The 21,094-nt window shown below is 42.9% G+C and overlaps 2 protein-coding genes across 8 annotated transcripts in view; both read right to left on the bottom strand.

Moving 5' to 3' along the window:
• The window catches only part of MLH3 (mutL homolog 3), a 31,953-nt gene extending 14,937 nt beyond the window's left edge, over positions 1 to 17,016 (bottom strand). Inside the window, exons 1-8 of one of the 6 annotated variants that reach the window (XM_050955649.1) lie at positions 16,909 to 17,016; positions 12,081 to 15,460; positions 9,031 to 9,129; positions 7,689 to 7,759; positions 6,661 to 6,765; positions 5,479 to 5,551; positions 4,500 to 4,571; positions 2,700 to 2,808 (exon numbers count right to left, since the gene is read on the bottom strand). In XM_050955649.1, coding sequence (XP_050811606.1) covers positions 2,700 to 2,808; positions 4,500 to 4,571; positions 5,479 to 5,551; positions 6,661 to 6,765; positions 7,689 to 7,759; positions 9,031 to 9,129; positions 12,081 to 15,387 — 3,836 coding nt within the window. In that variant the 5' untranslated portion in view covers positions 15,388 to 15,460; positions 16,909 to 17,016. Of the gene's footprint in view, positions 1 to 2,699; positions 2,809 to 4,499; positions 4,572 to 5,478; positions 5,552 to 6,660; positions 6,766 to 7,688; positions 7,760 to 9,030; positions 9,130 to 12,080; positions 15,461 to 16,369 lie in introns of all 6 variants that reach the window. The other 5 variants (XM_050955647.1, XM_050955648.1, XM_050955651.1 and 2 more) reach the window with 5 other exon arrangements.
• Positions 17,017 to 18,255: 1,239 nt separating this feature from the next.
• On the bottom strand, positions 18,256 to 21,039 carry ACYP1 (acylphosphatase 1). Of its 2 annotated transcripts, XM_050955774.1 has the most exons (3): positions 20,950 to 21,039; positions 20,434 to 20,529; positions 18,256 to 18,896 (listed from the first exon to the last, which is right to left on the bottom strand). In XM_050955774.1, exons 2-3 carry the CDS (start codon positions 20,515 to 20,517, stop codon positions 18,681 to 18,683), a joined length of 300 nt encoding a protein of 99 aa, XP_050811731.1. In that variant the 5' UTR covers positions 20,518 to 20,529; positions 20,950 to 21,039; the 3' UTR covers positions 18,256 to 18,680. The 2 variants fall into 2 exon arrangements, with proteins under 2 accessions (XP_050811731.1, XP_050811730.1); XM_050955773.1 differs by lacking the exon at positions 20,950 to 21,039 and having other exon boundaries at positions 20,434 to 20,924.
• Positions 21,040 to 21,094: the final 55 nt, after the last annotated feature.

The following is a 21,094-nucleotide window of genomic DNA, read 5'->3' on the forward strand; positions in this document are numbered from 1 at the left end:
CTGGCTGGAGGGCCAAGCCATGGAGAGAGCGCACCCTGAGACGCATAGAGGAAGAGGCTGCAGGGCATGCAGACAAGTGATAAATGGGGCATTGGACTCAGAAAGACCTAATTCCTAGAGCTGCCAGGAGGAAGTGCCCTAGCTGTGAGGTACCTTGTGACAAATACACAATATCATAAAGTTCAATATCCTCTGAGAGGAATCATACTAAAAACCAGAATTGTGACACAAGTTTAGAAAGGAAAATGCTTTTTAAAAGAGGAAGCTAGTCAAAGAAACTCTAATGTCAAGAATGAAGAAATTAAAATCATTAGACTCTGCATGGAGGCCACTTATGTAACCAGAACAGAATTACAGAAGGAAAGCATAGCCCTAAACAAGCAAGCAGGAAGGTAAAAAATAGTTCACTGTGGTTAAATGATAAGGGACAACAGGTTATTGAAGCCAATATATATCTTTCCAAAACAGGCTATCAAATTCTTGTAAAGCCAATAAAAAGGAGTATAAAAAAACCAGCAAGTAAGATGGAGATTAGGAAGGATAACGGAATCTGAAGTTTTAAATTAATTGCAATCACTAAGGAAAAAGACCTGGCTGTCATTGTAACAGCTCAATGTGTAGTGGCAGCCAAAAAAGCACACAAAATGTTAGGGTGTAAAAAGTATGAGACAGAAAATAATATGGAAATATTGTAATGTCTGTGACACTCTGTATCTCAAAGCAACACCCTCGCACTTCCATATTTATCATAGTGATATGTTTATGATATGCTTTGTACAAAGTATGCCTTGTGAGGTATCATTTAAAAGTTTTGATTTGTTGAACATTAATATTCCGTTAGATTGTATGAGCTATCATTGTATATGAAGTTACAAAGTTTGTTGTATGTGTGTTACTGAAATATGTTGTAAGGTTGGGAACACCCACAATCAGCCCTTCATGTACAACAAAGGAACAGACAGATACTGATGATGGCCCATTAAGGAGAATACACACTCACAAGGACTGTCCCAGGAACCATATACAATGGAGACTTCTCAGAGATAGCACACGGACAATGGAGACAGCTTGACTCACTGCAAAGCAAAGGATCTTTCCAGCAAGCTGGAATAAGCTATAAAAGAGGGAAGTGACATCATCATTTGGCCTCACTCCCTCCACAACTCAACACCTGGAAACATGCATGGAGAACAAAGACTTTGAACTGGAGAGATGATCCAAGACTGGAAAGGAGAATCCCAGCTTGTGTATTAAGTAACTATACCATCAGGGTGAGACACTACTTTTATTTTTAGGTGACCAACTTTGATCTGTACACTTACTACTTATAATCACTTAAAATCTATCTGCAGTTAATATATCTGTTTTATATTTTATCTAAACCAGTGGGTTTTGCTTGAAGTATTTGTTCCTGCTCAGAAACAAAAGCTGGTGCATGTCTTCTCCACACTGAGGGACAGACAGACTTGGGAACAGACTTGCACTAGTCAGGCTTCTGACCAGGGCAAGACGGTACAGATCTGGGGTCCTAGGCTGGGGAACTGGGGGGAATTGGCTGGAGCCTGTCTATTGTTGGTTCATGGACTGGTGAAAGCATTCACGTAACTCAGTTGGGTATGTCCCTGCCTGTGGATGTCTGTACAAGTGCAGCAGGAGGGGTTTGCAGCTTGCCACAACATCACAGTGTGAGAGGGAGCTCAGGTTGGTGAGACAGAGGACTCAGTGGTATTTCAGTTCCAGGTTGCACCCCGGGGAACCTGTCACAGTGTCATTGTATAAATCAATGGGATATCCTCACCTGGAGTACTATGTTCAGTTCTGGTCACCCTATCTCAAAGAAGATAGAAAAGAAATAGAAGGGATTCAGAGATGGGTGACAAAAATTATTAATGGTCCAAAAAGCCTTCTCTATGAAGAAAGATTAAGATAGGAGATGGCAGAGGCATATAAAATAATGAACAGGGATAAAGAAGGTAAATCAGGTGCTCCTATTTACCCTCTTTCTTAATGTTCCTCTATGAACAGGTTATTCCATAGTTATCCATTATGTAATTTCTTGCACCTGCCTCTGAAGCATTTGGCACTGGCCACTCTCAAGGACAATGCTGAATTAGATGGACTATAAATATGATCTAGTACAGATATTCCCATGTTCCTAATGAGTCCACACAAGAAGGGCAGAAAAGTCCCCATTACCAAACAAGCCTACTCTGAGCACAAAAGGAGAGAACATCTTGTAACAGTAAATACCCACCCCACTTGACTGCCTGCTCAGAGTGAGAGCAGAGATTTCTGAATAAATCTCTAAGTAATGCTAGATAAATGTAACTACTCAAACCCAAATCTGAATCTAATCTAAATTCTTGTATGGGATGGAAGAATTCCTGACAGTAGACAATCCACTATTCCAAAACATTTGAGAGACAATGTTCAATTCTTAGTCTATGTAGTGATTCTGGTTTCTGTCACCCAAGAGCAGAGAGACTCTTCTTTTCTAACGATTCATTGTACGAACTTCCCATACCCCTCTATTCTCTTCTCCTCACATTATAGCTATTGGAACTGACTCAATGTGCGCCTAAAGCAGAATGAAAGCAACTCCAGCAATGGCTGTGGTATCCAAAACAGCACACAGAAATTACATTCTCCTATTCACTGGAGTCCTATCCAAGATATTGGAGCCATCAACCATTACTAACCGTAAAAGTCTTCTCTGTTCCTCTGTTACCTCAATCTCTAGTGGGGGACAGATGGTGGAGGACAGCAATTTCTTCTTGCCAGATTCTTCAGGTTGCTTCTCATAGGAATCTATGGGCAGAAAAATTACAAATACTGTTATTAAAATGTACACGCAGGCTCTATCCTCAATGGCCCTATGGCTTGGCATGTAGCCCTCCGTGCTTGAATTCCTCCTGAGACTCATGGGGAACAGGGATAGTCATGGAAGAGACAATCATTGTCTAGGGAGTATGATTAATTCCACACTTGGATCCCCCATCAGTGTTAAAGTAGTTATTCTACATAGCAAAGGTTAATACAAGAGTTAGCTCAACTCATGGGATGGCCACTTGTGAATTGAACAATCTATCTATCCTATCTCATAGAGCTGGAAGGGATGTTGAAAGGTCAGTGAGTCCAGTCACCTACCTTCACAGCAGGACCAAGTACTGTCCCTGACAGATTTTTGCCCCAGATCCCTAAATGGCCCCCTCAAGGATTGAACTCGAACCCTGGGTTTAACAGGCCAATGCTCAAACCACTGAGTTATCCCTCCTCCCAATTTAAAATCAGTGCATTGTGTCATGAGTCTGCAGATCTCAAAACTGGCTGGGTCTGCTGGTTCCCCAGTCAGTTGATGCCTCCTTGCTCTCACTCAGTGGCTTGCTACTAACTAACCCAGCAGAGAAAACATGAAACCTGAAGTTATGTCAGGAAGGCCTCCCTTGGGCTCTGACTGGAGCCCTGATTGGTCAGGGCTTCTATGTAAACCTAAATAGAGGCACACACAACTGGCCTCTATGTCACTGCTGTCTGGATCCCTTACCCAGCTTTATAGACTCTGATCTGCCTGATTACGAGTATCCTGACGTTGGCCTGAGTCCTGGTGATCCTAATAGTGTCTGATCTTGTCTGGATTAGTTCAACCTAGTGCCTGTCTGATTCCCCATAAGAACAAGGTCCTCCTGAACCAGGCTGCTACCCACTAGATATGGCTACCTCTGTCTGGGTCCTGACACACAGTTTCCATTTTAATACCATTCATTAGACATTTCCCTCAATCCCAGAAGGGTTCTCAGTCTTTAGCTGTTTTCACCAGTAGGCCAAAAGAAGCAGTGTTTCTTTCCTGGAATCTTCCTTGCAAGGACTGCATGGCCTTTTTAATGAAGGAGAAGGCCAGTGATCTTTTAAGTGCTCAATGGACGTCAATGGGCACTTTGTTTTACAGACCTATAACCAGAATTTAACTGGGCAAGAGAAAAGACTTATCCCTCTGCATACAGTTTCAGATGACTAAATGTGGTGAATTTTAGGTTTCTCTTCTGATCATGGTGTTTAGTTAAACAAAAACAACCCATGCTCTTTACGCCATCATCTCACCCATTAGTCCACACTGCCAAACCTCATAATTTTATTGATGTTATCCCCATTTTCCTGACTTTATTCATCCTGCCTGTCTTGTTAGCCCCCAGACCTATTTCAGTCTGAAAGCTCCTCGGGGTATGGATCATTCTCTCTCTTTTGAAAGGCACCTAGTACTCCCTTGGGTGCCAATATTTAGATAATTTTTTCACATCTTAGCTCATAGATGCCTGTATGCCCATATGGGCCAATGATATGGGAAAGGTCGAGGATCATATTCGATCTCTGGACCCCATGAGGAAATTTATATTTAAAATAATTTTGTTAGCAAGCTGACTCACGGTTTTCCTCCTGGAGACTGCTCCCAGTTACACTTTGCTGGGGCAATAAAGAGCTTTTTTGGACATATGAATCCTCACCTGCAATAAGTTGCTCCAAGCGGATACGCTCATGGGCTGCATGCTGATCCACCAACACCAGCAGGTTTCCATCTAGAAGTGTAAGGGAGGAGGTTAACAACAGGCACCTTCATTCCAAACAACTGCACATGTTGGGAGGAAGAAGGAGCAATGCCCATGTCTCACCGAGGTCAGATTTAGCAGCTGGGGATAAGTCTATTTAACAGAGCTAAATTCAGGAGGAAGTTGGTTTAACAGAAAATAAAATAATGCAGAAATTAAATGCGAGGATCCAGACGAGTCATTAAAACCTGGGGTGGCCAGCATGAAGTTAAAGGAGTTGTATGTATGATGGTGTCATCAGCCAAATTCCCATTCTCTGTATATTAAAGATGAGGTCAACTACAATCTGTTCTATTTTATTATGCAGATTAGATAAAAAAACAAGAAGCTACTGGTTTGGAGAACATTTTTGTATTGCTCAAGCTAGTTTCAATACAGAAGATGAAATGCATCCATTAACTGAGAATGAAGTTCAATATATTTCACATTACCAAAAGGTAAGGTGTTTATCGATAGCAGCATTAATCACCACAGCACCTGAGGAGCACCATGAACAAAGTCCATTAGCAATCTCCAAAACAGAGAGAGAGAAAAATCCAGGAAATTCCAAGTGAAGGCCAGCACTCTCCTTAATTCATAATAACATGCCTTTTTCTCCTGTCCCCCAAGAGCAGAAGACAAGGACACAATCCTGGCATTTGCTTTTGGTTTCCTGGCTTTTGTCAGATACAAGTTAGAGCCTTAATATTACTGAAAGAGGAATGTTGCATTGTTATTTTGCATTTAGCATCACAGAACTATCAGATCAGAAGAATACACCCCTGAAAAAAATCACATCTTCTGAACATGTTTCAAAATGCCAGGTCAGTGTCTTATCTGTACTGAAACTGTACTTGAGGGCGAGCTCAACCTAATCAATACTAATGGGTATTCTTACCTACATCTGCATTCACGTCACTCCTAGTGTTGATTAAACAAGCAATAAATTTATTGTCCACTTGGTGAAGAACCTGTAACATATTCAAAATGTTCATTATCCATTGGCAAAACCATTTCTTTGAAGGGAAACATACAAAACTTTTGAGAGATAAACTCCTCTCCTCACCAATAGTTAATATTGGGACCACTGGTTGAATACAATTGCAGTTCCACCTGAAAAAGTTAATGTAAAAATGAAACCTTCAAATCTCTAGATCTCTTCCCTGGTGTTTCAAACAAACCTGTTGCCATTAGTGACAAATGGTTTTACTCCCATTAACCTTACAGAGGTAACACAACTAAGAGAAAATGGACTGGATTCTAGTATTAATGCACAAGGTGAACTAGCTTTTTACCAAGTCCTAACCATTTATAATTCTACAAAACCACAGGAAGCAATGTGACTGCATGGATGTAAACAAGAATAGTTTGGTTTGCAGAACCTGCATTAGATTAGATGTGAGAGAAGAAAAGAACCCAGATTGGCTCTCAGAGTCCAAAAGTAAAGGTGCAAGGTTGGCAGCATATTTATATTAATTTTAAAATGTATGGGCAAAACATTTGATACAGAAGCACTAAGATACAACTGGGTTTCATGTTTACTGTGCCATTTTTAGTGTCACTTTTCAGAGCAGAACCACACTTCAAAATAAGTGTAAAAGTCCTTACATGAGATTTGGGATTGCTATTGAAACTGCTCAGCTGCAGGTCAGAATTTCTTCGGCATATCTCTTTTGAAAATATATGTCAAAGAATCAGAATTAACCAAATAGCTACACCTACAACTGCCTATCAGAATGTTACTTAGTGAAGTGCCAATGATAGTGCTGTAAGTTACAAGGCAGTGATATCAGGGCTATTTCTTGACTTAACCAGCTTTAAACTCAAGCAAGTTGGGAACCACTGTGTAGGCAACTGTTTACAATCATCCAAGAGATGGTTTTGAGATATAACTTGATATGCATATATCTGTTGGTGTCTCTCTCACAAACCAATAATGCTTTTCTTTGCAAACTAAAAAGTATTATCTATTTAATTCACTACGTTTTTTTCACCCAGCAGAAACATTAACAAATACTATTTGGCTAGTAGCAGTTGAAATATTGGTGTTTACACAAAGCTGCTATCTGACTTATTGTACCTGCATTGAATTAATCATTTCCTTGGTGAAACGATAGGGATATAAGATATTATGAATTTTCACAGCCAGACTCCCCGCCTGGCCACTGCTCACATCAACAGCAACCTGTGAAAAAGATAAACACAGATAATTTACAGGATGCAGACTTAACTATTGAGTTTAAAGCCAAAAAATCAAACTGCCAGCTTTGAATAAGACTATTCTGGAAAGGGGTCCCTCTGTACCGAGTGTACCCTAACAAGAACAGAACTAGCTCAAAATACCATCTGGTAATCTCTCTGCTCCTCTCTCAACACTTTCCCACACACTAAGAGCTATTTCATTAGACAATCTGACATTAGTTGTCAGCCAACACGTACACACTCAATGAGCTGAACATCCAGGAAGATGTATCATCTCAGAATGACTGTTACTACAGCAGATGTTCTAAAGAATTGTTTCCCTTCAGAAACTCACCAGCAGGTTGTTTGCTCCTGCATCTGTATTGTACACAAGTGGAAATATTTGTATACATATTGCACATCCTGACTGAAATTGTACACTTATTCACACGGATTAAAGATATTTCCCTGTGACTATAAAGGAAATGGCTCTAAAAGCTCCGTAGACATAGTGTGCAATGTTGTTTCTCCCTCACACATTATGGTCTGCCAATGCTACAAACATATTTAAATAACTCATAACACATATAAGAGGGAGGGGAGTATTGCAAGGGACAGAATTTTATCCTAAGTCAAGGTGATTATTTTTGCATTGTAGACTCAGCCCACACCACCACTTTGGATTCCAAATAACACTAGGTATTCTTTAAGATCAGCTGTAATACCAGTCACTTCTAATTTGCATAAACCCACAAATGAACTCACAAATCATCTATAAAAAGGTACCATAGACAAGCTTGGTATATGTACAACAGAATAAATATACACAACAGTTATAGTATTTGCCATTTCAGTTAAAAAATCAACATAATAGAAGACAAGATTGAAACGGCTCCCACTGAAACTCTAGAACATAATAATACCAACCTCTGGGTATCGAGCAAATACAGGATTATCCCACTCTGAAAACAAAGACCGGAGAGACTCCCCATCAGCATCTAGGAGAGAATTTGTGTATAACATGGAGAGTAAGAAAGCCTAGGAGTGCCAACAGAAGATGTACTCAGATTGTTCATTCCCACCAAGCTGGGACCCTTAAGCTCACACTGTCTGGGTTTCTTTTTTCTTTTCTTTTTTGAACAAAAAGGAGAAAAAGAGACAAGAGAATGCTCCTTTCTATTGTCAGATGGGAGGACGACTCTGAGCAGCTTCTCTGACAAGAGTATACACTACAGAACAACCCAACAAAATCTGGAAAGGAAAGGACGGATAAACTCAGCTGCCCACTCCCTTTGGACAAAGCCACATACCAAAACATTGATTTCATCGTTTCCTGGGAAAGAGTCCCAAGGACTAAACTAATTTCTACATTCAGACTGGAATGTGAGGACAGACAAGGGGATTAGATAATTGCTCTTTAAACTATGAGCATGATTTTACAGAGAACTGGGAATATCATCTTATAAATATAAACACTTTCTAATAGGCTTCAACCCTGCAGGATTTTTTTCCAATTCCACATATGAGATGACTCAAAGAGTCCATTGTTAACAGACCTTGAGTAAGTCTGTGTTCCTGTCAGGACATCTGGTAGAGTTCTTTGCTTTGTTTTTCACTGTACTGGGAGTGAAAGTAACTTAAAGGACTTACTGGTATGCCACAGCCCTGAGCAGGGGGCACGGGCTCAACCAGAAGAGAGGCGTGGCCTCAACCAGAAGAGGCGGAGCCTTTAAATACCTGGGCCCTTTAAATTGAGATTTAAAGGCCCAGGGGCTCTGGCTGCGGCTGGGAGCCCTGGGGCCTTTAAATCACCCCCAGAGCTACCAGCTGCAGAGGCGGCCGGGAGCCCTGGGGCTTAGGGGCGATTTAACGGGCCTGCGCCACTGGCTTCCGCTACCGCAGTGAAGCTCCAAGCCCTTTAAATCACCAATGGAGCCCTACCGCTGCTACCCCGGGGCTCTGGCAGCGGGACTCGGGCAGTGTTTTAAAGGGCCCAAGGCCCCCCGCAGTGTCCAGAGCCCCGGCCCTTAAATCACCACTGGAGCCCTGCTGCTGCTACCCCAGAGCTCCGGCAGCAGGGCTTGGGAGATGATTTAAAGGGCCCAGGGCTCTGGCCGCTGCAGGGAGCCCCGGGCCCTTTAAATCACCAGCCTGAGGAAGCCGGTCTGGTTCAGCACATCATACTGACTCTTGCTGGTACACCATACCGGACTGGATCCGCTTATTTTCACCTCTGCCAGTACTCTCTGTCCTGGCAAAATGACCCTACCTCTGAAATCCTGGCTTGCCAGAATCCTCTCTTCCCGAGGTCTAGGAAGGAAGGGTAGAACAAGCTCACTTCTAAAAGGATGGCACCTGCACTGAAACCCTAAACACACAACAAAAATTTACTGCTGCAAATTTAACAAAGTTCCAAACATCTCTAGAGCCCCGTTCTTCATATTTTTATTAAACTAAATCATTATAGCGTGCTCAGTTTTGTACAAACAATGAAGATATTATTCCTGCTCCATAGAAGCAGAAGTCTACAACGAAGAAATAATAATATAGTACTCTGAATGATCAGAAGCTAGTATAGGGAACTTAATTTAAAATAAATTAATATAAGTACCTAATAACCTGACTTCTAATGTGACTCAGAGAATACTGGCTGGCTTGGCAGAAGAGGTGCGTTTTAATGAAGGATACGAACAAAGACTAAAACATTAAACACAGAAAGAAGCATATTTGTAATACAGTATATTTCTGTGCAAAATGAAGTAAATATGAAACACACACAGTGCATGCTTATATTGTCCTTTACATGAAATATTAGAAAATGTTTTACAAAGAGAAACTGATAGACACAGAGATGCAGGGCCAGATTTTTAAAGGTATTTAGGTACTGAAAAATGCAGGTCGGTGCCTAGTGGGATTTTCAAAACCACCAGATGCCTAACGTCCATTGATTTGCATCTTTAAGCAACTAAATACTAGGGGGGTCATGCGATTAAAAAAATTAATCACGATTAATCGCATGATTAAAAAAATTAATCGCAATTAATCACACCATTAAACAATAATAGAATACCATTTATTTAAATATTTTTGGATGTTTCTACATTTTCAAATATACTGATTTCAATTACAACAGAGAATACAAAGAATACAGTGATCACTTAATATTTATTTTTGATTACAAGTATACAAGCACTGTATACAAACAAAAGAAATAGTATTTTTCAATTAATCTAATACAAGTACTGTAGTGCAATCTCTTTATCATCAAAGCTGAACTTACAAATGTAGAATTATGAACAAAATAAACTCCATTCAAAAATAAAACAAAGTTCACTCAGTCTTACATTTGCAGGTGATAATGCTGTCCGCTTCTTGTTTATATCACCTGAAAGTGAGAACAGGCGTTCTCATGGCACTGTTGTAGCCGGCATCGTAAGATATTTACGTTCCAGATGTGCTAAAGATTCATACGTCCCTTCATGCTTCAATCACCCTTCCAGGGCACATGCGTCCCTGCTGATGACGGGTTCTACTTAATAACAATCCAAAGCAGTGGGGACCAATGCATGTTCATTTTCATTATCTGAGCAGATGCCACCAGCAGAAGGTTGATTTTCTTTTTTGGTGGTTTAGGTTCTGTAGTTTCTGCATCAGAATGTTGCTCTTTTTTGAGAGTTCTGAAAGCATGCTCCACAACCCATCCCAATCAGATTCTGCAAGGCACTTCAGATTCTTAAACCTTGGGTCAAGTGCTGTAGCTATCTTTAGAAATCTCATACTGGTACCTTCTTCGCATTTTGTGAAATCTGCAGTGAAAGTGTTTAATGTGAACCACATGTGCTGGGTCATCATCTGAGAATGCAGGTAAAATGGGGGGCGGGGGGGGGAACGACATAAAAGCAGGGGACATGCAATTCTCCCTCAAGGAGCTCACTCTCACATTTAATTAACACATTTTTTTTTTAAACAAGTGTCATCAGCATGGAAGCATGTCCTCTGGAATGGTGGCCGAAGAAAAAAGGGGCAAACGAATGTTTAGCATATCTGGTACCCAAATAACTTGCAATGTTGGCTACAAACGCAGGAGAATTGCCAGATCAAGAGAAGTGATTATTCCCCTCTATTCGGCACTGGTGAGGCCACATCCGGATTATTGCATCCAGTTTTGGGCCCCCCACTAAGAAAGAATGTGGACAAAATGGAGAGAGTCCAGAGGAGGGCAACGAAAATGTTTAGGGGCTGGGACACATGACTTATGAGGAGAGGCTGAGGGAACTGGGCTTATTTAGTCAGCTGAAGAGTGAGGGGGGATTTGATAGCAGCCTTCAACTACCTGAAGGGGAGTTCCAAAGAGGATGGAGCTAGGCTGTTCTCAGTGGTAGCAGATGACAGAACAAGCAGAAATTGTCGCAAGTTGCAGTGGGGAGGTCTAGGTTAGATATTAGGAAAAACTATTTCACTAGGAGGGTGGTGAAGCACTGGAATGGGTTACCTAGGGAGGTGGCGGACTCTCCATCCTTAGAGGTTTTTAAGGCCTGGTTTGGCAAAGCCCTGGCTAGGATGATTTAGTTGAGGTTGGTCCTGCTTTGAGCAGAGGATTGGACTAGATGACCTTTTGAGGTCTCTTCCAATCCTAATCTTCTATGATTCTAAGAAGAGGGCAGCATTATCTCCTGTAGATGTATACAAACTTGTTTGTCTTAGAGATTGGCTGAACAAGGAGGACTGAGTGGACTTGTAAGCACTGAAGTTTTACATTGTTTTGTTTTTGTACACTTTTTTATTTCAATTACAACACAGAATACAATATATATGAAAATGTAAAAAAATCCAAAATATTTAATAAATTTCAATTGGCATTCTATTGTTTAACAGTGCAATTAACACAGATTAATTGCAATTAATTTTTTTGAGTTAATCATGTGAGTTAACTGTGATTAATTGACAGCCCTACTAAAGACCTTCAAAAAGACCCATAGTGTATACACTTCTCAAGCTGGTATAAGATCTCACAAATTAAACAACAAAATGGGTCATGATCATGAGAATTCTCAGAGCATGATGTAGGGTGACACTAGGTGGTTGTCTGCTAAGCAGTATGCTATTTTCATACCTTTTTCAAAATGTGAATCTACTGTACTATTTCCATATTGCCATCAACAATTTCCTGTTTTCTACAGAACTAATTCATGTGATGCAATAGTTATTTCTGTATGAAAATTGCAGGCATTGCCATAAAGAGTATTTTAGACTGCTAGAAGGACCCAAACTATCTGCATCACTCTTTCCTTGCAACAAAATTAAACATCATGTACTTACCACTCTGTAAGACAACATTCACAGCCATTGTAGTTATATCTTTAGTACAAGCAGCCTGAAGTTCTTCAGTTGGAGGAGTACTGTAGGTGCTTAGTCCAGTCATTTTATTGACGTATACCATCTTACCCAGTGAAACATCAAAATGTTGCATCCAGACAGGACCAAATATTGATTCCTCATTTTTAGACTGAACTGCATTTGTGACATCTCCAGGTACTTCCAAACTACTTGACAAAGTTACATTGGGAAGCTCAGTGGCTTTTGAAGTCTGCTTTGAAGATACAATATTTCCATCTTTACAGATGCCCTCAGAATAACTCTTCTCACTGTGTAACACCAAACCACTGCTTGTGGTGGCCATGTACTCCCCATCTGTGTTGATGAGCAGTGACTGGTTCACGGCATTTTCCATAGTCCCTCCTCTTGTACTATACATTTTGCAGGGAACATCCTGCTCATCAGAGGCAGACGCAAGGATGCAATCGTCTACCCCTACTTCTTGTGAGGAGCTTTGACACATTTGATAAGAACTCTGCAAAAAATCATCAGTTTGAGACAAAAGATACAATGTGTTACCTTTTCTGCTTGAATCTCCTTGGAATTGTTCATCAACTTGTCCCACCACTTCTGTGGCTAAAAATTCCTTGAGGTCACCCTTCATTCTGAACAGTTTAGAAGCTAGTGATCCAAGTGATCTACTGCTACTTAGGTCTTTTCTTCTAATTTGAGAGTAGTCAGTCAATGTCAAAGGACTCTCTCTCACACAAGGAGCTTTTCTGTTTAACAAAGTTTCTTTGCCACAGAACTGAGACCTCTCCAAGGAAAGGAGGCAATCAGCTTGGCAAACATTAGAATCAGCATGTTCCAGAACTTGAGTTTCACGAATGTTAACACGTTCAAAATTGTTATTCTGATTCTTCAAGGTGTCAAGATCAGCTAGACAACCAAGAACACCTGGAGGTTCAAATTCACTCCTCTTCTCTGGAACAGATATTGATGGTGCACTCCTGACCTTCCCATAATGTCTCCTGAATCGCTCTAAAGACCCCAACTGTACTGACAAGCTCAGCTTCTTATAGGCTTGGGTTCTGGGCATAACAGATAACTCAACCATTTGTCTTCTGTTGCTTGGATTATTTTCATTATGAGCAAAACCCAAGGAAGTGACAGGAAGCAACTCTCTAGTGTGTGATGTTACACACTCCCTTCTATCTCTTGCAGTATTGGAAGCTACCTCCTCATTCTTCTGGTCTGATACAGTCTCATTTTCTAACCACTCATATGCATATGCTCTGCATACTTCTCTATTGGGTAGTGTAGTATACTCTTTATTTAAAATACTAGAAATATCCTGAACATTTAGACCCTGAACTGAAAAGCTCATCTTGTTTCCAAATATGTCCTTGGCAATTACAGGACCTGGTTTAGAATGCATGTTTAATGAGCAATTCATTTCAGTTTGTTCATGTGGTGGCTGATTTTGCATCACATGAGTTATAAGGCCTGTGGAACACAACTTCAGTGGTACTGATCTAACAACTCTTCCTTCACCATCATTATTTGGCCCTTTACTTTTCCTACTGTCATCTTTCATCACATCAGACATTCCCATCAATGCTCTCCCACAAAGAAGTTCTGGTCCATCAGCTGTATCTTCAACTCTCTCATGCTGCCCTTGAGTGACACCATTTCCAAAGGCAATGTTGATGCTGCTTTTCTGAGCTGCACTGTCCTCCCGCATTCTTGCATCTTGCACACAATTTTCAGTACAACGTGGCATTTCAGCATAACTCTCTATTTCTACTCTTTCTGACCTGGACTCCCCAGAGAGATTTTCTGAAGACTTGCAACTCACAAACACCATTTTGGGATTGTTGAACTCTTTTGGCTCTTGGTCTGAGATACCTAATTCTGAGAAATTAGAAGTGGTGCCTTCTTTGTTGAGCAGAGGACTCGCTGTGTCAGCTGGTTCAGCAATGATCAGACCTGAGGAGACTTCCTTTTCTGCATTATCATTTGAATTTATGAGATCTGAAGACTTTTCCTGAATAGTCACTTTTCTTTTGACAGTCTTTGACTGCAAATTAAACATTTCATAGGAATCTACAATATCATCATATGTTTTCTTAAAATTGTCTTGTATGCTCTTTTCTTCAGAGAGTGCAGGCTGCAGAGCTCTGATCCCGTACAAACTAAAGCCATTGTCTTCATTAAATTCTTTTATGTCTTCACTAGACAGTTCAACAAATAAGTGTTCTCGCTTTAAAAATGCTTTCACTCCTTCCTCAATGCAAGCTAAAAGTGCATCCCAATTGCGGAATTCTATCAGAGTTTTTGCAGGTTCCAGACATACATCATAGTCACAATACTGACACTTCACATTGATAACGAAGATTCCATAGAGCTCTGGGCCACGATGCCGAACAGGACTTGAACTCATCTGTCTATTGGCAAGGCCACCTTTTGCCTTGCAAATAACACTTTCTTTCCTTAATAAAAAGTCCATGAGTTTATGCAATCTTGTTTTTAAAACCAGTCTATTATTCACATACAAAAACTGCATATTCTTATTGTAATGCCCTTCAGAACTGATATAGCCACTTAACTCAAACCCCCCAGATGTATAATTTATCTTTCGTAATTTCTGTGTTCTTCCCAGTCCATAAATCTGACAAAAACGGGAACACATATCTTTCGTCTTGGGGAGCTGAAGCATCATAGAACAGGAAGCATCATTTCTTAAGGAAAATGAGACAGAAGGATGTATGAGCGAAAGAGCCTCTACCTTCTGCCTCACCCTCTCAAATTCCAGCATGGGATCCATGCACTTTTTCCTCACTGGTAACTGGTGGAACAAGTTATACACAGTTACTGTTGTTCCACCACTTGGTCTAGTCAATTCAGCCTCACAGACTTCCAGTGCTTTCCCATTCTGAAACAGTTTCATAAAGGTTTTCACTGTATTGTTGGTCTTGGATGAAATTTCTACTATGCTGGCCATATTTGCTATGCTGGCCACAGCCTCCCCTCTGAAACCATAGAACTTCAGATTCTCTAAATCCTCCACCGAGTTGCACTTACTAGTGAAATATCGATTACCCACTTTATTTAGATCCTCTCTCCCCATCCCAGAGCCATTGTCCACCACCTGGACCTTGAAGGTTTCCAAATCCACCCGTATGGCCACACATGTTGCTTTAGCATCAATGCTATTGAGGACAAGCTCTTCAACACACTGGGCCAGTGAGTTGATGGCCACTCCGGAGCGTAACCTGGAGCGCACGTCTTCCACCAAACATTTGATCATGGCAAAAGCAGAAAGGTGAGGAACCCAAGAAATTTCAGGATGATCATTCCTTTTCCTTCTTTGAAACAGTCTCCTGTAAAAAAACAAAGGGACAAAGAGTAAAAGCTCAGAGTTTAAAAATCTCTAATAGTTACCATATAACTATTTAAAAAAGTTAATTTTGCCTCCATGAATGCCATAATTTTTTTCTGAGCATTTTTCTGTGCTCACTTTCCCTGCCCTGGCTATGACTAGGCATCCGCCAGTGCCCTAGGCATGAAACTGCAACAATAAAGAATAAGAGTGCTTACATTTTCATGATCCTTATTAACACTATACTCCTTTCCTTAATCCTATACTCCCTATAAGAAAATCCAAACACAAAGAACAAAAACAAGCTATCAACGACCAGCACAGGGAAAGCACCAATTGCCAGTAACTTCAGCAATATGTACTGAATGCCACCAAGAGCGAGGCTCAGAGCCCTCTTCACATCGTTATCCAATAAACTTATTTTGCTGTTCTTCTTTCAAGCAGACTCAGGATATCCATCCTCATCATGGCCAGACAGCATCTATCCTTGGAAATACTCCAACATGCATCCAGCTGGGAAGATGCAGTTGCCATAAAACCACACTGGCACATGGGCTGGCTCAAAGCTGGTGGTGGGGTGTCTAATAAATTAAGCTTTTCTTTCTATTATGATTATTTTATACCATATGGGTTCATTTATCACCTGTTGGTATTTAGTAGGATGTGTACTTTCCACTTGAACCTCACATCTACATGTTAGATTGAAGAGGATTGGGGAAGCACAGGTCCTCATCCTGTGCTAAAAGCAGAGGAAAGCCCCTCTCCTTTCTCTTCCTTGGGGAGCAGCATTCCCGCTTAGCTCCCTTCCTCTTTTGCAGGTACAGCAAGTGCTCCCCTTCCTATTTCAATCTACTTCAACCACAGCCCAGATCCCAGGATTCAGCCTAGTCACAGGTGTCAGTGCAATTACCTGTCCACACTACAGGCTGCGATCAACCGGCTTTTCAATTTGGGCACGCCTAGGTCACTCACCCCAGCACCTGCAAAAGGTCCCCACTGAGACCAAGCTGTCACACAGGTGCCCGTGTGAAGCACGTTACAGCTCTGGCTCTCTGCTGGGGAAGTTTGATGCCCAGTTTCGCTAGGGCACTGCCCAGAGAAGGAAGGGATGAAGTCAGCCAGCCAAGGGATGAAGTCTATCAATTTACAAGCAACAGGCCCTTAAAGGAGCCCGCCCAGATCCCCGGGCGCAGCAGGGTGAGGGAGCTGTGCCAGCCCAGCCCTGCCCAATGCCAAACAGGGGCCTCCCAATCCCTCTACCACCATACCAGCTCAGGGAGGCAGCTGCATTTTGGTGACTGAATTAAAATGTCCCCGCACAGTTCCCCTGTCTCCCTCAGAACCCGTTGAAGGGGGAGGGGCCCCCTCCACACTAAGGGCCGGGCGCGAGACAGACAGACAGACCGACCGATTAACCGCCCGCCACGTCTTCTTTGACTCGCAACGTACAAGTCCCAAACTCAGTCCGGTGAAAGGAAGGCGGGGAGAAAAAAACCCTGTGGCACATGCGCAGTGAAGATATGTGGGGCCGAGGAAAGAACCACTGCAGGCCGGAAGTGACTACAATTCCCAGCATACATTGCAACATGATTCAGTGCATCCTGGGAGTTGTAGTCTTTCTTGACGGTGGCGCCTGTCGCCTTTTGTCAATTGATTGCCGCCCCACTGGCTTCTCTGACGTGGCAAACGCACCATATTGTCAGTATTGTTCAGTGGGGCATGGTCAGGGTGTGTGCCCAAGGCTGCCCACCTTGATTTCCCTATCATCCCCATAACACTCTCATGAATGGAGCAGCGCCTATAGGAAAGCTGAGCAGACATTTGATGGTGGGTGGCATGGAAAATTAGGTTGGGTTTAGACTGGCATGGTGACTGATGCCATATAAATACCTAGTAAGTAGACAGCACGTTCCCTTGAGGGTGCAGATGGGTTGGAGGTCACTAGCCATATAGGGCCAGAGAGGCTCATTCCTGATTCACTTCTTCCTCTCCTTATGTTAACACTGACTGGAGGCCAGCTGCCTCTATGCTGGCGTGCCTCATATGGTAGTGTACCAAAATCTCGGCGAGCAGCAACATACAGGGTCTACTCCACAGCAATCTGTGTTCACACAAAGAAATAGTGGGCAGGCTAAGTTTACTGAAAATGGGACAAAAGAAATCTTATGTTTCAGAATAACTGGATGAACTAATAACAATAATATACCATGGTTGTACAGGGATGCATGCCAAAAATAATAGTAATATGGTAACCTTAAGAAGCTGGTCCTATTTCAAACCCATTATGGCAGCCCCACCTGCAAAATGAGTTGGTAGGTCTACTTACTAGTAGCCAAGTGACAACATGACAAGACCATCACCACTGCTACAATTGGTTTTAATCAACCACTTTATTGGTCAGTATAGAGCCTAAAGACTGAATCGGCTACACAGACTGAATTTTCCTCTCCCTCCTAGAGAATTAGCAGCAAGGCATTGGGCATGCTGTGCTACTACTCTACCAATCTGAGGGGACAGAGAGAGGACTTCAATTTCTATGGTGTTTGGTCTTGTACCAGCCCTATATTCATTCATATATTGTGATAAACATCACAAGCAGCAATATTCCCTGCTGGCTGTGTTGCTGCAGTACCACTAAAAGCTTTCCCAGCTTGGCCAACCATCACCCAAAAACATCAATGACGCTAGTGTGAAGTACACACAAGGCACCCAATAGAACAGAAACTGTCAAATACAGTCATGGCTGGATGGGATAAAACAGATGTTTCTGAGAACTGGTAAAAACAGAGGTGAATGATTCTTTAACAGTATTTAATATTAGAAGAAGCCAAAATTCCATGGTTCTGCCCTCCAAGATATCAATTCCAAGGCTGGTTATGTGACTTCTGTGAACTAGATGGGACACTATACTGACCATGTGCTCTCTTATATACAAAGTGAGTTTGAAAGGTTGCAAATAAATTCAGATGAGAGGTTGGGTTTCCAAACAATCCCTTTATTAAAGGCAGTCTCACCCTCCAGTCTGCCTGTTTTCCTGCCCATGGCATTCAGGAAGATTCAGGGTTAAATACTATAACAAACAAATAATAAATTAGAACAGTAACAAGATAAAACAAAGGGCTCTCTGTTTTTGGACACTATCTGACTGAACAAGTAAAGGTTGGTAGGGAAGTTTTTGAGAGCTCAACTCTCTCCTCAGTGCTTTCTGTCTTTCAGTCTAGTTATTTCACAATGCTGAAGTTCCTGTGATCCAGTGCAACAATCTTCTTCTCATTGCGGAATTCTGCTCGGCTGATGTGGGATTTGGGGCTTCCTGTCTTCCTGAGCCATTCCTGCAGCTCCCGTACCTTGACACTGGGACCTTGGATTTGTCCTTGCACAGTGCCATCTTCAGTGTTTTGGACCCAGCCAACCAGCCCCAGCTTCTTACCCTCAGCCTAAAAAGGAAATGTGAGATGAAGATGGGATTAATATGAATTGAAGGCAGACCACAGACTGGCATTTTTATATAGGAATCAGCCCCCAGGGAGGACCATGGTAAAGCCATGTATAAGAAAGATCCCATGGAATAGCCATACAGCATGCACTTTGGGATTAATCCAGTTATCCACTGTAACATCTTTACATTGAATAGCACCTGCAATACATCCCTGGAGTTACCAGGGAATACAATCCAAGGGTCACTGGCAACAGGTAGCATGAAGAGATTCCAAACAAAACACAGCTGTGGGTATAAAAGCCATGATGCTAGTGACTCATCAAAGACTCTCCTGACTCAGTCTCAGCTGAATTACTTACAAATGACCCAGAAGCCTCACAAAAGCCTCTGGGACCTTTGATGGAAAGAGTCTGAGATGGAGACCATTAAGAGATCACAACAGAATGTTGGCTGACCAGGAAGAGGGTAAGGTGACTCCCCAGGATGGGAGGTTCCAAAAGGAAAAGACTTTGACCTTGAATGTTAACGTTTTTCATTAAAGTACCAAATTTAGATTTTTATTCTCTAGGAGGGTCAGCAATACCTAGACCACTCCAGTCCCAAGAATACTCTTACTCTAGGAGCTGGGATTTAATGGGCTGGATTTATTTAGTGAGACAAGTCCTCAGCAAGTCACAACCCAACACCTGGACCACCTTGTTGGTGTCACTAAGCATAACCCTAAGTAACTCGGGAGGGTGGAAGGCCACAAGGGTATGGAGCCTGCCTGGTTTTAGGCCTCAGCAGACAAGAGTCCCTCCATGTTTGAACTTTAATCGACCTAAAAGGCCAGGTTTAACAGCCGTTATCAGTTGCAACAGTTCTAACTGGTCTAAAGCAGAAATAATGAGGCCTGTGCACCTTTAGCAGGAGGACAAGATAACTTGCAGAAGGAAAACTTACTAACGAGCTGCCGCGGCCAAGATTACTTAGTGCACCTGCGCTTACATAACTGCTACAGGGGGAGGAAGGGTGGGGGGTTGGGAAGAAAGAAGAGAAAAAAAAAAGTATAAAAAGGGAAAAGCCGCTTGTGTAGGTGTGCTGGATCTGAGGCATGTCAAGTCTCCCAGCACCGTTTTGAGATCTCAAATAAACTTTGCTTGCTTCTCCACCCTGATGTGTGTTCATTGGCACTAAGCACTCCAGGCACAAACCACTGTTGCTTGCCTTGGGCACCCTCTGTGCCTGCAACAACCTCAGTCCTCTCCCACAAAAAGTGATGGATCCAGAAGGCAAAACTGGTGACTCCTGCAGCTACCCCAAAAGGAGAAAACATACAAAAGCAGTAGGGGGAAACAGTAGCAGCTACAAGGCAGATGGGGCCAATGCCAAGTTGGGAGAGGCAGCTCAGGCCCAGCCTGTGCTGAGATTCAAATACAGGTGGGAGTTCAGTACAGCCTGGGCCCTGGTGGTGACTAGATCAAGGTGCCTGAGCCGCCTCATCCTGGCTGAGCCGCCAGCCTCACCCTCTGCTCCAGCATTTGCAGCAGACACACCTGGGTGTACTTGCGGAAGAACACTCCTTGGACCTTCCCGAAGACTTCATAGTCCACAGAGACGAGGCTGTTGCCCTCAGTCATAGTCACGTGAGCCTGGTACAAAAACAAAGCAGCGACTATTAGCAGAGATCCAGGGGGATGCTGCCACCCTCCTCCCCCACGCAGGGAAGACGGGCTTCCCGCAGGGCCCCACTGCGGCTGCATTGCGGTGCTCGGTGGGGTGGGAGTGGGGAGACAGGCAGGCAGGAACCGCGCCTTATTTGGTGCCTAAAGTCCCAGGACCCGTGCCCAAGGAAGAGCCACTAAGCAGCCACCCGGCGCTACCAGCAGGCAGAGGGAGCTGCCCCTGCTCCCCGCCGTGCCCTGGAGGCGGGGTCACGCCTTCGCCAGCCCCCCGGGCAGGCGTCCCGCGTCCGCCCACGACAGGTCCCCATCAGCAACTTCAGGAATAAGCAGCAGGGCGGGGAGACGGGCCCGATCCCTGCGCGCGCGGGTCCGGCCGAGCTCACCCACCAGGGACCCGTAGCCAGAGCGAGAACTCGCGCTGCCCAATCGCTGTGGCGCTCCGGGTTTTACCGCCGTCCGGTCATAGAGCCAGGACCAGAGCAGCCCCAGACCATAGAGCCGAGTGCCAGAGCGGCCGACTCAGCTGGAGGCT

Source organism: Gopherus flavomarginatus, chromosome 5 (assembly GCF_025201925.1).
Source record: "Gopherus flavomarginatus isolate rGopFla2 chromosome 5, rGopFla2.mat.asm, whole genome shotgun sequence".
Lineage (NCBI taxonomy): Eukaryota > Metazoa > Chordata > Testudines > Testudinidae > Gopherus > Gopherus flavomarginatus.

What these genes read in the sequence shown, in the direction of transcription:
- ACYP1 (XM_050955773.1), bottom strand. Translation starts at nt 20,640, where the DNA reads ATGCAGCCGCAGTGGGGCCCTGCGGGAAGCCCGTCTTCCCTGCGTGGG. An exon ending in TCTTCCGCAAGTACACCCAG is followed by an intron (nt 18,897 to 20,433) that starts GTGTGTCTGCTG and finishes TTTCCTTTTTAG; the next exon opens with GCTGAGGGTAAGAAGCTGGG.